Source organism: Protopterus annectens, chromosome 1.part1 (assembly GCF_019279795.1).
Source record: "Protopterus annectens isolate FY-2018-M chromosome 1.part1, PAN1.0, whole genome shotgun sequence".
NCBI classification, from domain to species: Eukaryota; Metazoa; Chordata; order Ceratodontiformes; family Protopteridae; genus Protopterus; species Protopterus annectens.
Window position 1 is genome coordinate 1564284111 of NC_056726.1, and position 13711 is coordinate 1564297821.

At 40.6% G+C, this 13711-nt stretch overlaps 1 protein-coding gene across 1 annotated transcript in view; it reads left to right on the top strand.

Moving 5' to 3' along the window:
• The window catches only part of NIPAL3 (NIPA like domain containing 3), a 750101-nt gene that overhangs the window by 580814 nt on the left and 155576 nt on the right, over positions 1-13711 (top strand). Inside the window, exon 8 of the mRNA XM_044083192.1 lies at positions 127-215. Coding sequence (XP_043939127.1) covers positions 127-215 — 89 coding nt within the window. The remainder of the gene's footprint in view (positions 1-126; positions 216-13711) is intronic.

Sequence of the window (13711 nt, forward strand, 5' to 3'; positions counted from 1 at the left end):
GATTTATGTTGCCTGTTTTGAGTTGTATCAAAATGTTAAACAAGTACAGTATAAGAATTGATTCATTTGTCCGTGGCATTTCTGAATGTGTAAGACTACTTGCTTAAGTATCTTTTTTTCATATAGGTTCCTGAGTCAAGCTTCTCAGCTGTATGACACATCTCAGATTGCCAGCATCAATTATATATTGTCTACTTCCATGGCAATTACTGCAGGTAAGCAGACAAAGTCTAGGAAAGGCACGTTGGCTTGCCCTGTCATTGTGCATGTTGCAAAATTATATGTATATAGGTAATTAGTACGCTTTTTTTAAGGGAAAGACTTAAGCCCAGTAGCTTTTGCCTGTTAGGTGAACACCCTAACCATTACACCAACCCCTTAACCCCCCCCCCCCCCCCCCCCGTGTGAGGAGCATATGGTGTAAGAATGCATGTTAGTTTACTGCAAAGGTTTTAAGCTGTGAATTGCCAACAAATTTCATAATGTATACCCAAGTTTAATTCCATCTTTCTTAATTTGCATACTATGTAATTCTTTATAAGGCACATAATCAGACCATGCTCTCAGTTTGTTTTTTCTGTTAAATGCCATCCTAAGGTAAAACGACACATCATAGGATGTTACTTGGCTTACAGTCCCAGGGCCCTTCCAAGCCTAACCAAGTTCAGCCCATGTTCCCAGTGGTGTCTGGTTCAAGCAGACACTGAAATCAGCACCTGTTGCCCTGTGCACAGGTGTAACCCCCAGGGTGAATTTCCGGTTACCCATCCAGTCATCCAAGTTATGCTTAAATAGGGATAAAGAGGGTAAAGAGGGGCTTTGTTTAACATAAATAGGAAGCTTGTTCCAAAGTTGGGGCAACCTCTGTGAGACAAATCTGTCTGTCCAGCAAGTTCTGTTGATGTCACTTACCATGTTAAGGTCCTTTGAGCAAGTGACCCGTGTGCCATTTGACTTGCGAATGTGCAGCATTTCCATCAAAGCTGGTTTAGAGATTGCTCTGTATGCAAGGCACAGGTTGCCTCTGAGTAGTCTGTATGACACAGAGTTAAGTGACAATGATTTCTGTCTGTCCGCATAAGACAGATCTTGAAGACCCTGGATTTTCTTCATAAGGAAACTTTGTGGTCCAATTGTTGCAGGTGTTTGGAAAGGCGCATACCAAAGGTAGCATTGTACTCTATTATTGGCCTGATGATAGAAGAGTACAGGGGGGTCATAGAGGCAATGCCCTTACTTATGAGATGAGCAATATAACATGCCCTGCTTACCACTGTGGAGACATGGTGATCGAAGTTAAGGTTGCTGTCAACCTGTGTGCCCAGATCTTTCACCACTGACTGTGCGCTTAGGATATTACTTTTGATGTGGTAATTTGCAGGAACATAACCTTTGCTGAAGGGGATGATGATGCATTTTTTTGCAGTACGTTTAAGACCATGACTTTTAACACCAGTCATGAGTCTGTGTAAAACCTTCATGCAGGATGTTGACATCGCTAGTGGTTTCAGTGATCGCTCCCAGTTTACAGTCATCAGCAAACTTTGTCAGCCACAGTCCTTTAGCTGTAGCCTGCACTTCAGAACTGATCCCTGTTGAACACCAACGGTAATGTGTCTGCTAAAGTAGGTGGAGTCCCTGTTTATGACTGAGTTTCATCAGTGAGCCAGTTTGCAACCCACCTGACTATATATTGGTTGATACACAGCTGAGTTAGTTTATCAGTGATGACTGAGTGCCGGATCATGTCAAAGGCCTTTGCTAATTCTGGGTAGGCCGTATGCACAGATTTGCTCTTGTCTAGGGCTTTGGTGACTGTTTCAAAGTTTAACAGGCATGCTCTCCCCTTGACAAAGCCAAACTGGGTGGGGTCGAGCATTTGGATATTTCCTGTATCTGTGTTAATAAGGTCTATGATGATTCATTCCATGACCTTGCAGATAAGGCTGGTCTGGCTAATGAGTCTGTAGTTCCCAAGGTCCGTAGATGCACCCCCATTGTGCAAAGGGATGACTGTAGCTGTTTTCTATTCCACTAAGATGAAGCTAGTGCTTAGGCTGTGATTGTAAAGCATGCTCAATGGTGATGCTAATTCCTGTTTTAATCCATACAAAATAAGTTTATGAGAACTGTACTAATGAGCCTTATGTGCAAATTGTATTGTCAGCATGTTTTTTTTTTGTTTATTTTATTGAGTTGGTTATCCCTTTTTCAATGGAGACCCCATGAGAAAAAGATCTAGGGGTGATAACATTATAGAAAGATACATGTAGGAAACATGTTTGACTGACAGACAAAACAATTGCCTACACTTTTCAAAGCTTTCTTGCACACCAATATTTTATGTTTAATACAAGTAAGGATGCCTGTGATGAACAAAATTAAGTTTAATACAACTCAGAGTGCAGGTATAACTCAGAGCTTGGCCACTCACATTAACAGCAACACAGATATAATCTGGCCTGATCTCATAGGAGAGTTTCTGCTGTCTGACCCAGTGGTCTGCACTAGGGAGGAAGCCAGTTTCATGCTGCAGTACATTTTGACACATAATTTTAAAGTGGCAGTGACTTCATTATCGTAACATGACCAGTAATATGAAAAAGGGACTTTGTTTTATCAGAAATCACCAGAAAGGGAGTTTTTTAGGTAGTACGTCACTTATTTTGCTAAGAAAATTTATTGCAAATTCTGGAAACTTTTGTTTTAATGTGGTACCATTAAAACCTTATCATAGATTCATTAGCAAATTGCTCACCAACAGCTGCAACATTAAAGGCTTTATAGCCTCAACAAACTACAGATAACTTGTAAAAATACACACTATAATTACCAGAAGACTAGACAAGGGAAAGAGCAGCATACTTTAAGAATATGCCCAACATCATCAAAACACAAGTAAAGTCTTACACAAACAAAAAAAAAGCACAAACCAACTCAGAAATTGCTGCAAAATTGACTACACACAAACTCCTCCAGATATGGCTTTGGAATTCATGCTGGGGGCTTGGTTAGCATGCAACTGTTTTCAATAACTCTGGTTTTAGGTTTAAATAAAGGAACCAGGAAACATTTGTATGTTTATCTGATGAAGTTTCCAGTTATAAAAACAAAAGTGGTGTATGTTTTATATACATTTTATTCAATAAACAATTGAACTTTGTCTGAAGGAGTTTGCTTGCAGTCAGTTCTGCTACAAGTGAAGTCTTGTTACAGGTTCATAGGCAAGTACTTGGTTTGTTGCCCTTGTGGGCCATTTTCCACTTAGATAGTTTCTTTTAATGACAATCAAACCCTGCACTTGTTTGTAAGGCAGACACTTTAACCAGTATACCAACGTTTTAAGTTCTTCTGATAAGGGGGCCAACAGTCTCTTCCACAGAATTTTATAAAAAGTTCTGCCACCCTTGGAGACTGGTTTTGCATTGGATAGCCTGTGTTAGGCTCAGTCATACATGTGGTCACATACACAATCCATAATCCTCTTGTGTATCGCACAGTCCATCCGCAGAGAGCATGTGAAGTTAACTTTGATGGGTCTTTACACTGTGAGGTTTTGTACTTTCTCACAGCAGTTGCAATTTGTACCAGCTATTCCATATGCTGAGGAGCTAAGTGAAAATAGAGTATACACATGTGGGGTGAAGAGGCATTGTGACTCACCATACAGCCCCATAACTAATGCACCAGTGGACAGACCGAGATGTTAGCTAGGTAAGTTGTAGCTTTGGTTGCAGTTGGAACATTAATTGTGGAAGATCAGAGCTGTTTATGCTCACGTAGGAAATCAGTAAGGTTGAGGTATAATTTTCTATGCAGAAGAAAATAGGTAAAAAGGAACCAGTAGCAATCCAAGTCTGTTTTCAGGATTCATCCGACCAGTAGTACAGGGTTCAACATATTGCAAATATACTGTCACCATCATCAAAACTTCATGCACTCTGCTTACATCATCAGTCCTAAAAAGCTCATTTACATGTTTTCAGTAGTGGTACTTCAGTGGACCATGTTTCAGTTAAAATAACTGAAAAAGAATGCTGTTCAGTATCATACTGTCTACAGAATGAATCGTGTATTATTCCCAAGTACCTTAGGTGGGAAGGGTTTACATAAGTCCTTGGTGACTGTCTAAGAACTTTAGTAAATCTTACAGAATGTTAATATGCTAGAGCAAGTCTTTATGAATCACGCTGTTGTATATTGACATGCAAAAATATAACACACAGGTGACATCATTTGTGGCTCCCACACCGTTTTTAACAAATAAATGCATAGCTTTGTAAGTAAGCAAGATAATAATAGAATGCCATGTTTGTACCTGCACAGCATCTTGTATTTAAATTGTAAAAAAAAAAAAAAAACATGTAGACTGGTATAACTTTAAGCACAAGATGGTAAGAGGGCAGTGAGAACACAGACGCTGTTATTCATAGTATTATCTTCAAAATGAGTGGTGCATGTACATACGGCTTATATTTTTTATTTATTGTAGTAGTGAAGAAACCCCCAAATTAGAATTTTGCATCCTTTTGTTTAAGTTGATACAGGTACCTAACACAGGATAGGGCATTGCAAGTGGAGATGTTCAGCAGTCCCCCAAGCTGCATAAGGAGTGTTTCATTTACATACCTATGCAAATGAAACAAAAAAGTCTGCGTATGTTACTGTTTTCTGACTGTACTCTGTTCCATTTTATAAATGAAATAAAAGTGTTTGACTCTGAAGTACCACATTTGCAAAATCTCCATTTACTTTACACAGTTGCCAGAGGCATATGCAGTTGTACAAATTTTGAGCATGGTACACTCACAACAAAAACATAAGGGTTTAACACACGACCATTAAAATGTCATCACAAGTGCATGTGGAAGAGGCATGAAGACCTGTACACTCTTCAGAGACAACATGGAAGCACCTTTGAGGCCAGAGCAATTATGTTACAGGCAAAACTGGTTCTTGGTATCAAATGCAGTTGAATTAGTAGTCAAGCATATCCAGTGATGTGCATTTAAGGGAGACCCTAGTATAGTACAGTAAACATGTAGATAGTATACTGAGGATCGTGCTTTCTGTCATTACAGATACAGCCGTTATGGCAATGGGTAAGCTCTGTAATGTGCATCACTACTTGCAGTAGGCTCATTAAATCATTGATGTACATGTTGGCAACATTATACCATCCAAAGACATTCTGCACACGTTTATAATCCACCCCTCTGTTATGTCATATGTATGTTTATCTAAACACACTCATTTTATATATATATATATATATATATATATATATATATATATATATATATTACACACACGCACACACACACACTTCACTTCCCAGACATGGCAGAGCGTGTTATTCCTTTGTAACGTGCTAGGACAGCCATGGACTCTGCAGTCATGTTTCTCATAGTCCTCTGCTCGTAAGATCCAGGCTTGGTGATATAGTGGTATTTCGCACCTTACAATGTAGCCATGGATTTATGTCCTGTTTTTGAGAACAGGGATTTAATGAAATGTTAATTTGTGTAATTTATTTATTTATCTTTTGTTGACTAAGTTTGTCCCACTAGGTTGATGGCCTCTTTTCAGGGGGGACCCAAGTTGATATTTCTACTGCAAGGTGAAATTTTAGCAGGGGCGCCAGGGAACTTCCTCTGCTTTTTTTCATTAGGTGCTATAGGATTTTACAGCCACCTGAGCTGTCACCAACTCAAGCAGATGGGACTGCCATTTAACATCTCATCCAAAGGATGACACACTCAGGTGTGCAGCCCCCCATTATGCTTGCACTGTAGCATCAGTATTGGAAAAAGAATCTAAGCAACTGGTGTGGGAATAGAACTCAGTCTTTTGAGCCGACATGAAGGGCAGTTTTGCTGCCTGTTGAGCCACTTGAGTGACATTTCTTCATCATCGTCACATAGCATCTAAAGTCACCCAAGTGGTAGCATGGAAGCCAAGGGCAGTGTTGGTCATCCAGCAGGGTTGTGAGTTTTTTTTGTGTTGTCTTGCACTTCATTGTAAGGCAGCATGTGTACAATGCTTTGTGTATTGCCTCTAAATTGAGTACACACTTGCCTTGTTTAGCTGGGGTGTAAGCATGCTTTTACTCGTCTTGAAGTTTTGTGTTCCTGTATTTGAAGTGCATGTCTGTGATTTTCCTACAGTCTATTGCAGGACATTGCTAGCTTCCACAGGATTTAACTGTCTGCATGACAATGCTACCTCAGTGTAGCCAAACATTTTGTATTTAAAACACAACCAGTCTTAAATTTCCGGGAACGTACTACTTTATACTTAAAAACTCTCCTATTCTGTCATCCCCTGCTAGGCCAGGTCATTGGGAAAGGACAAAATGCTCCACACCGGAAGTATATCCCTCATTGGTGAGATCTGATCATAAACTAATCTCACTGGAAATCCACATCCCGCCCGCACCCCAAACAAAAAAGACCATAGTGAAGAACTTCTCTAAAGCAAACTTCACACTACTCAAGACTGGTGTGGTATCCTTCAAGGCCCCTGAGTCAGAGGAAACCACAACCCAAGCTGCGGAAGCCCTTACAAATGCCTTCTATGAACACCTCCAGGACTGCATGGATCAGGCAATCCCAAATAAAACCAAGACTCTTTCCACAAAGGGCAAACGTCCAGTCTGGTGGACCCCAGCCATTAACAAACTTTACAATAAGAGGAGAAAGCTATTACATGATAGAACAAAATCCATAAAAGGGAAGTCACCCCTGATCATTATTAGTAAAAATTACGAGCACTCATAAAATCAACTAAGGCCAATTTTGAGAGAAAAATTGCCATGGATTCAAAGGACAATCATAAGGCCTTTTTCAGCTATGTTAGGAACCTGGGTGGAAACTCACAGATATGCTCAGAATTAGTCCAAAATGATACAAAAATCACTGAACCCACAGACATTGCCAACATACTGGCAGACAGGTTCAGTGCAAACTTCACCCCCCCCTCTCCCCCCTAAAGGAGAGATAACTATCCCAGCCGAGTGTAGCCTCCCGGACATCTCTCAAATGCGCAGGTGAAAGCTGCTCTCTCTAAAGCTAAAAACACAGCATCAATGGGACCGGATGGTGTCCCCGGCTGTGTGCTACGAGCTAAATGAGGAATTAAACCCGCACATAAGGCAGCTGTTTAATCTCAGCCTTACCACAGGATACGTGCCCAAGGAGTGGCGACGGCAACTGTGGTCCCACTCCACAAAGGTGGCCTCACGGACCCTGGTAATTACCGCCCCATAAGCTTAACAAGTCTAGTCTGCAAAGCTATGGAGAGGATCATAATGGAGCTCATAAACAAAGATATAGGGGACTTGCAGACATTGGACCCGACCCAGTTTGGCTTTGTCAAGGGAAGATCATGCCTTTTGAACTTGGTCGACTTCTTGAAATAGTCACCAAGGCCATTGATGAGGAAAGGCAGTCCATACAGCCTACCTTGACCTTGCAAAGGCTTTCGACACAATACCCCACTCGGGTATTGTAGAAAAACTTACCAGCTTAAATGTAAACCCATATGTCACAAGATGGGTTGCAAACTGGCTTAAGGACAGAACCCACAGGGTTAGAGTTGCTGGCGCTGTGTCAGACTCCAAGCCGGTCACAAGTGGTGTCCCACAGGGCTCGGTCCTTGGCCCCTATTGTTTGGCATCTACTTCTCAGAAGTACAGGCCAACATGGGAGGACTTTGGCTGACAAAGTTTGCAGATGACTGCAAACTGGGCCATAGTGGAAAGTGCATCGGACACTGATATCCTTCAGAAGGGACTCACGGAAACAGATAGCTGGTGCCAGAGCCATGGCCTGAAGTTAAACGCCAAAAATGTATAGTCATACCCTTCGGGAAAAACAAGGTAACCCCAAGCTACCATATAGGTGGCAATCCACTAAGCACAGAAGAGGTTATCAGGGACCTGGGGACCCAGGTTGACAGTGGCCTTTCTTTTGACACTCACATTGCTAAAGTGGTTAGAAAGACCTTCTACATTGCCCACCTGATCATGAAGGGTTCACATCCAGATCTAGTGAGGTCATTGTTCCCTGTACTCTTCACTTATCAGACCAATGATCGAGTACAATGTCCCATTCGGGATGTATCTCACCCGACATCTGCAGCAATTGGAGAGACCCCAAAGTTCCTCACCAAAGGATAAAGGACTCCAAAATCTGTCATATGCTGCCAGATTGAAGAAACTCCAGCTCTATTCAGTCGCATACCGTCTGCTCAGAGGTGACATGTGCCTGACATACAAGGCCATGTCCAACCCGGAATTAATGGACATGCTCCACCTCAAAAAATCCAAATCCACCAAAACCACTAGAGCAAGCGACTTAAACCTTAGCACGGATATAAATAGGACGTGCTGGAGGGATAGATTTATCACTCAGAGACTCCCTATGCTGTGGAATAAAATCCCGGTCCATGTGAGGCAGAGCACCTCGCTGACTCTGTTCAAGAGAAATCTAGACCTGTGGATGGGAGATCGTAGGTTTACCCCGGGAATCATCTCTGGGTCACTGCTGGACAGAGGCACAACAAACTAATGGGCACAGTATTTTTTCATATAAGGGGTGGCGTAAGCCACAATAATTTGGGCTAGGCTTATAAATGCCTTAGGGCAGATAGCCTAGTATAAACCTATGAACCTATGAACCTATGGTCTTCTCATTATAACAGCAACCTTCAAAAGTGACACATCTAAACACCAAACTATCTTTAATTCAATTTGTCACTTCTTTAATTACCCACCTCCTACCTCCTCAAGAACACTACTGTCTCGCTGTCAGAATGGCAAAATGCCTCCCAATGAACAAAGACCCAGGCTTCTGCTTGATACTAAACTCTTTAAGCTGTTTCAGTTTGAATTATTTTATCCTCTTTCATCAAAACATGACTTCCTACAGTTTATGCAACCTGTCATAAATTGTTCCTTCTCTCCACAGCAGAGATCCTCATTCTAGTCCTTCAGACATGCGAGCATAAGCTGCTCATTCCCTCTGCTGACCACTCGCTCAGCCACTCAGAGACGATGCCAATTGCCAACATATCCAGATTCTTAAAGGTTCTCATGTTCTACAGCATGAAGCCGTGTTTCCTATCTCCAGAAGGTTGCATCACCTGTGGCTCTCTCCCTTTTCCATCCACTAACTCTTCAGCCTTTCTGCAAACTTTCCTGACTCTTCAATTCAGTACATATGTATTTAATATCTTAAGTAATCTCCAGATGCCAACTCCTACTTTTACAGGTATTTGCTCATATTGTAATATATTACATGAGCTGGAAATTACCTTTTTAATAGGTCTTGTATTTTCTGTTCATTTTGCTCATTTATTTTGTGTCTACAAACATAGCAGATCTGCTGGGTATTGTCTGTACTCATACAAGATTGCTAAGGTTTGGAACTCCTTACCTGTATCCATCAGATCTATACCCTCCCTCCCACTTTTCAAAATCTCTCTGAAAGACTTTGTAACTAAAATCTGGCTCTGCTCTTGCTCAAACCCAGGATAAACTATATCCTTAAATGTGAACAAGTACCTTTTCATTCCTTATACCTCCTTGCTCTCCCTTCTTCACTTACTTCCTTACTGCTATCTAATTCTCTTCCCTGACTTGCTCTCTTTCTCTCTAAATGTACCGTAAGCCTGTTTTCCCCTCACTTCGTATTGCAATTCCTATTTGTATTAGACTAACGTACCATTAATTTCTGTACAAACTGTGTAAAATTTCTCTAAATATTAAACAATTGTCATATCAGTTTTTAACCAATGTTTTTATATTATGTCTAATCTGTTATAATTGTTTAAAGTGCAGATGTTTATTTTATTTTTGATTATAAAATTATTGTTCCTAAAATGTTTTGTCATAGTTTAGAGCTTTTCTCCCAGGGCCTCTGCTGAAAATAGGCTTCTACCCAGTCAGACTTTCCCAATAATCAAATGTCAATAAATACATTTTGCATTGCATATATTGTTTATCATTTTTTCTCTGTATTTTCTACGTGTTTATTTCTTGTGAATTTTTCATCTGGGCTGTAACTGCAAATGGTCATTCTTGATCAATGCATTGCCTTTTAAACACATTTAAATTAATTTTATACTCCAAATTAATTTATTTAAATGTGTTTAAATTAATTTTGTACTCAAAATAATGAAGCAGTTAAACTGAGATCAAAATATATCTGTGCCTGCATCAAGAAGACAGGATTCTTCCAAACTGCTTTTGGAGGAGTGAACCCAAAAGAGCTAAAGAAACAAATCTGGCAGTCCGCATAGAGGATTTGGGCTATGAGCTGTTAAGCTGCTTCATGTGGTCAAGGGTTTGATTCCCTTATTATTCATTTGCCTACTCTGTGATCTTGAGCAAATCGCTTAACCAGACAGTGTTTTAGGGCAGTTGGGAATTTGGGCTAAGCATCCCAGTTGTCTACTGGACTGTATGCTTACTTACTACCTATGAACAAGAACAATGTCTGAAGTAGCCAGAGTGCACCTAATCAGAAAAAAGAAAGCTGACAAGAAGCTTCAAAGAGTACAGAGACATCACAACATGCATGCACATGCTGTCTCTTTTTCTGGAGCGTGATGATGACAGTTATAACCAAAATCAGTGCTTAGTATTCACATTATGTTTCAGTAGCACCTCACTAGATTCCAGATTTAAGTATTATTGTTGTTGGATGAGAGGTGCACCTTCTAATAAATATGAGGGGGGGAGCACTGGCATAATGATAAAGGTTTTCTCCTCACAAATACAAGGTACAGGATTTGATTCTGAATCTCTGTTTTTGCCTTGGCTTATATTAGTCTGCAGACTAATTGCATAATATTTACCTGTAAACATTTCTAACGATAATTTTTTTTTCTGTGAGTTTTGGTGGTATACATCAAGTTTAAGAAGGCTAATGTGTTCTGCAGTGCATTTTGCATATATAGATAAAGTAATTGTCCAATACTGCTACAGTGTATATTGTTGAAGTTGTAACACTGATTAAAGAATGGAGACTGAATATGACAGATGGAGGTTAGGTGGATTAGTTTTCTAGCCCATTTTTTTTTCTGTAGCATGCTAGACTGCCGTAATATTTTTTTTTTCATTCTAGCACATCATGATAAAGTATGCATCAGATTTCCCTGATTGTTTGTGCTTGTGACAAAGCTGATTTAATGTTTGGCAGTTAAGTGTTGAAACATTTTGATTTTTTATGGCTCTGATATCATTTTCTCCCTTTTAGATGTTGTTCATTAATTAGGATCACTGCTGCATTTGGGTTATATCCTACTAAGGATACAACAATTGGCCAGTTTCCGGACACCTTCCACATGCATAAACCATTAACCTACTCAAGCTGAGGGGACGAAAAAGACTACTTTGGGTGCCACGGCTTTCACAGTCAACTAATACTTTCTATTGCTAGGCAGATAAGTTGCCTTTGGGGAAAAAATCCACATCTACTTTTTGTGGCAGAAACTAAACTTTTTTGTCAAAATATTAATTTTAAGTTAGGAAAAAAGTGTTTTTATTGACTATTATGCAACCTTTAATAACTTTTAAGCAAAAATGCTACTTTTTAGGAAAATAGTTTAAACTATGTTAAAGCTGCCATTTCTCTGGTAAAAGCTGTTTTACAATGGGGAGCTGTGGTAAATGTTAAAGTATTTTTTGCTGTGGTTTTTGCTGCTTATGTCTTTTACCAACTACTGCTGCCAGGCTTCCCCATGACTCAAACTTATTTTTGACTAAATCATGGAACAACCTACCGGTTCCTTGCTTCTTACTCCCACAAACAGAAAAAAAACATTGTTAAACAGCCCTTGCCATTACAGCAGGCTGCTAAACTGCCTTGGCCATAGATAGGTGAATCTACTGCGACCATTTCTGTGTCTTCAGACTGTTCTTATTTTCCTTGTGTCTTACTGGTGTAGTCTGTAGTGCTGCCATGGACGGGGAGGTTAGACACATACTGTTGGTGTGCCTTTAATGGGAAAGAGAAAGCCTCTCTTGTCATTCCTGGGAAAAGGGGCAGGAACCACCATTTTTCATGCTAGATTGCTGTGCTTATCCCTTGGGAGGGTATTCCTGGCAAAAATGTGTCTGCTTTTTCAGACATTCCTGTTAAAAAGAAAAAATGTAAACATGTTTCTTCTCCTCTCTTGTCAGTCACTTTGGACAGGTGTTGATTTATTGGGCTTAGCATAGGAATAAGTTCAGGCTGCTGACCCCTTCCATTTTAGCTGTTTCTGGTACAAGATGAACCTCTTCAGAAAATGAAGATTTTCTTTAAGTTTTTTGAATCACAAAATGATTGTGAAGGGACAGATTCTATTTTGTCTCCTCAGGTTTTTGATTCAGATTCTGAGGAAAGTATGACTTCTCTGAGGAATTCTTTATCTGAAACTATTTCCAAAATGAACCAGTTGCTCCATTTGGGAATGGAGTGACATTCCACTGTCCCTGAAGAAGTGTTAGTTTTTACAGCTGGATTTTCCAGAATCTATTCCCTATTTCTCCTGTCCTTTCAGCATAGGAGAATGTTTTACTCACAGCCTGTAACTTGGCCAACAAACAGCCTGCTGCCCTCAAGAAAGCAGAAAGGTTGATTGTATAAAGTTCCTCAACCGCAGTCTTACAAGTTTGTATACGCTCATCCCAGATCAAACCCAGCAGCTATTGCTTTAGCAAACCCGGCTGCTGCTAAACATCTGGATGTTCTTCATCTCACATTGCTGCAGTCCTTACATATGGGTAGTCCGCTGTCCCTCGGTTGGCCCGAATACCAAAGTATTAGGCTGACGTCGGTCATGGGCGCTCAGAACTGACATCAGAGCGTCAGGGTATAAGAGCGCATGACCGACGTCATATCCTCAGTCTTTTTTGCCGCATGGTCCGATGCAGAAGCAGCGTTGCAAGTGCCGTTCGGCGTTCTGAAATTTTCGTATTCTGAGTTTCAGACCGAATCCAAGTTGGGCTAAGTACCCCGTTGGGGAATATTTTTATTTTTTCTTGCCTCAGTTAATTCCGGATGGCAGAAACTATTAGCCAGGGACCTAAGGGTGTCAGGGCTTCTGTTGTAAAGAATCCAGTTCCTATAGATAAAGAGGCTAGAGCTTTGGATAGATGGGGTAAAAAGGTGTATACCTCTTCTACTTTAGCAATGAGGGCTTTGAATTGCCAGTTTCATATGTTGAAGTATCAGAATTTCCTCCTTACTCAACTAAAAGCTAAAGTGGATGCTTTGGCAGAGGGCATTGAGTGTAAGGAATTACAGGATTTGGTACATGTCTCTGAACAGGTGGGTAAGCATTCTTTGCAGTGTGGTTTTGATGCTTTACAGGCTTCTTCCAGGGTGGCTGCCACTGGTTCAGTTCTTCGCAGGCACGCCTGGCTTAAGGATCAGAATTTGTCAGAGCATGTTAAAACTAGAATTTTGGATGCTCCTTTACAGTCTGAAGTTTTATTTGGTCCCCCCTGTGGAGTCGGTCTTGAAAAAGATGGAAGACAAGGCTAAGTCTATGCAGACTGTTAAAGACTTCTTGCAGGTGCAGCCTCCAAAGTTTAGTAGAAATTGGCCTACTAAGGGGTGGACGTATCCTCCTTCTGATTCTCAGTCTAGAGGTAGATCTAGACGTGGTAGGGGCAGAGCTCAGAGTACTTTCAGGCCTAGAACATGGAGTTCACCTGTAC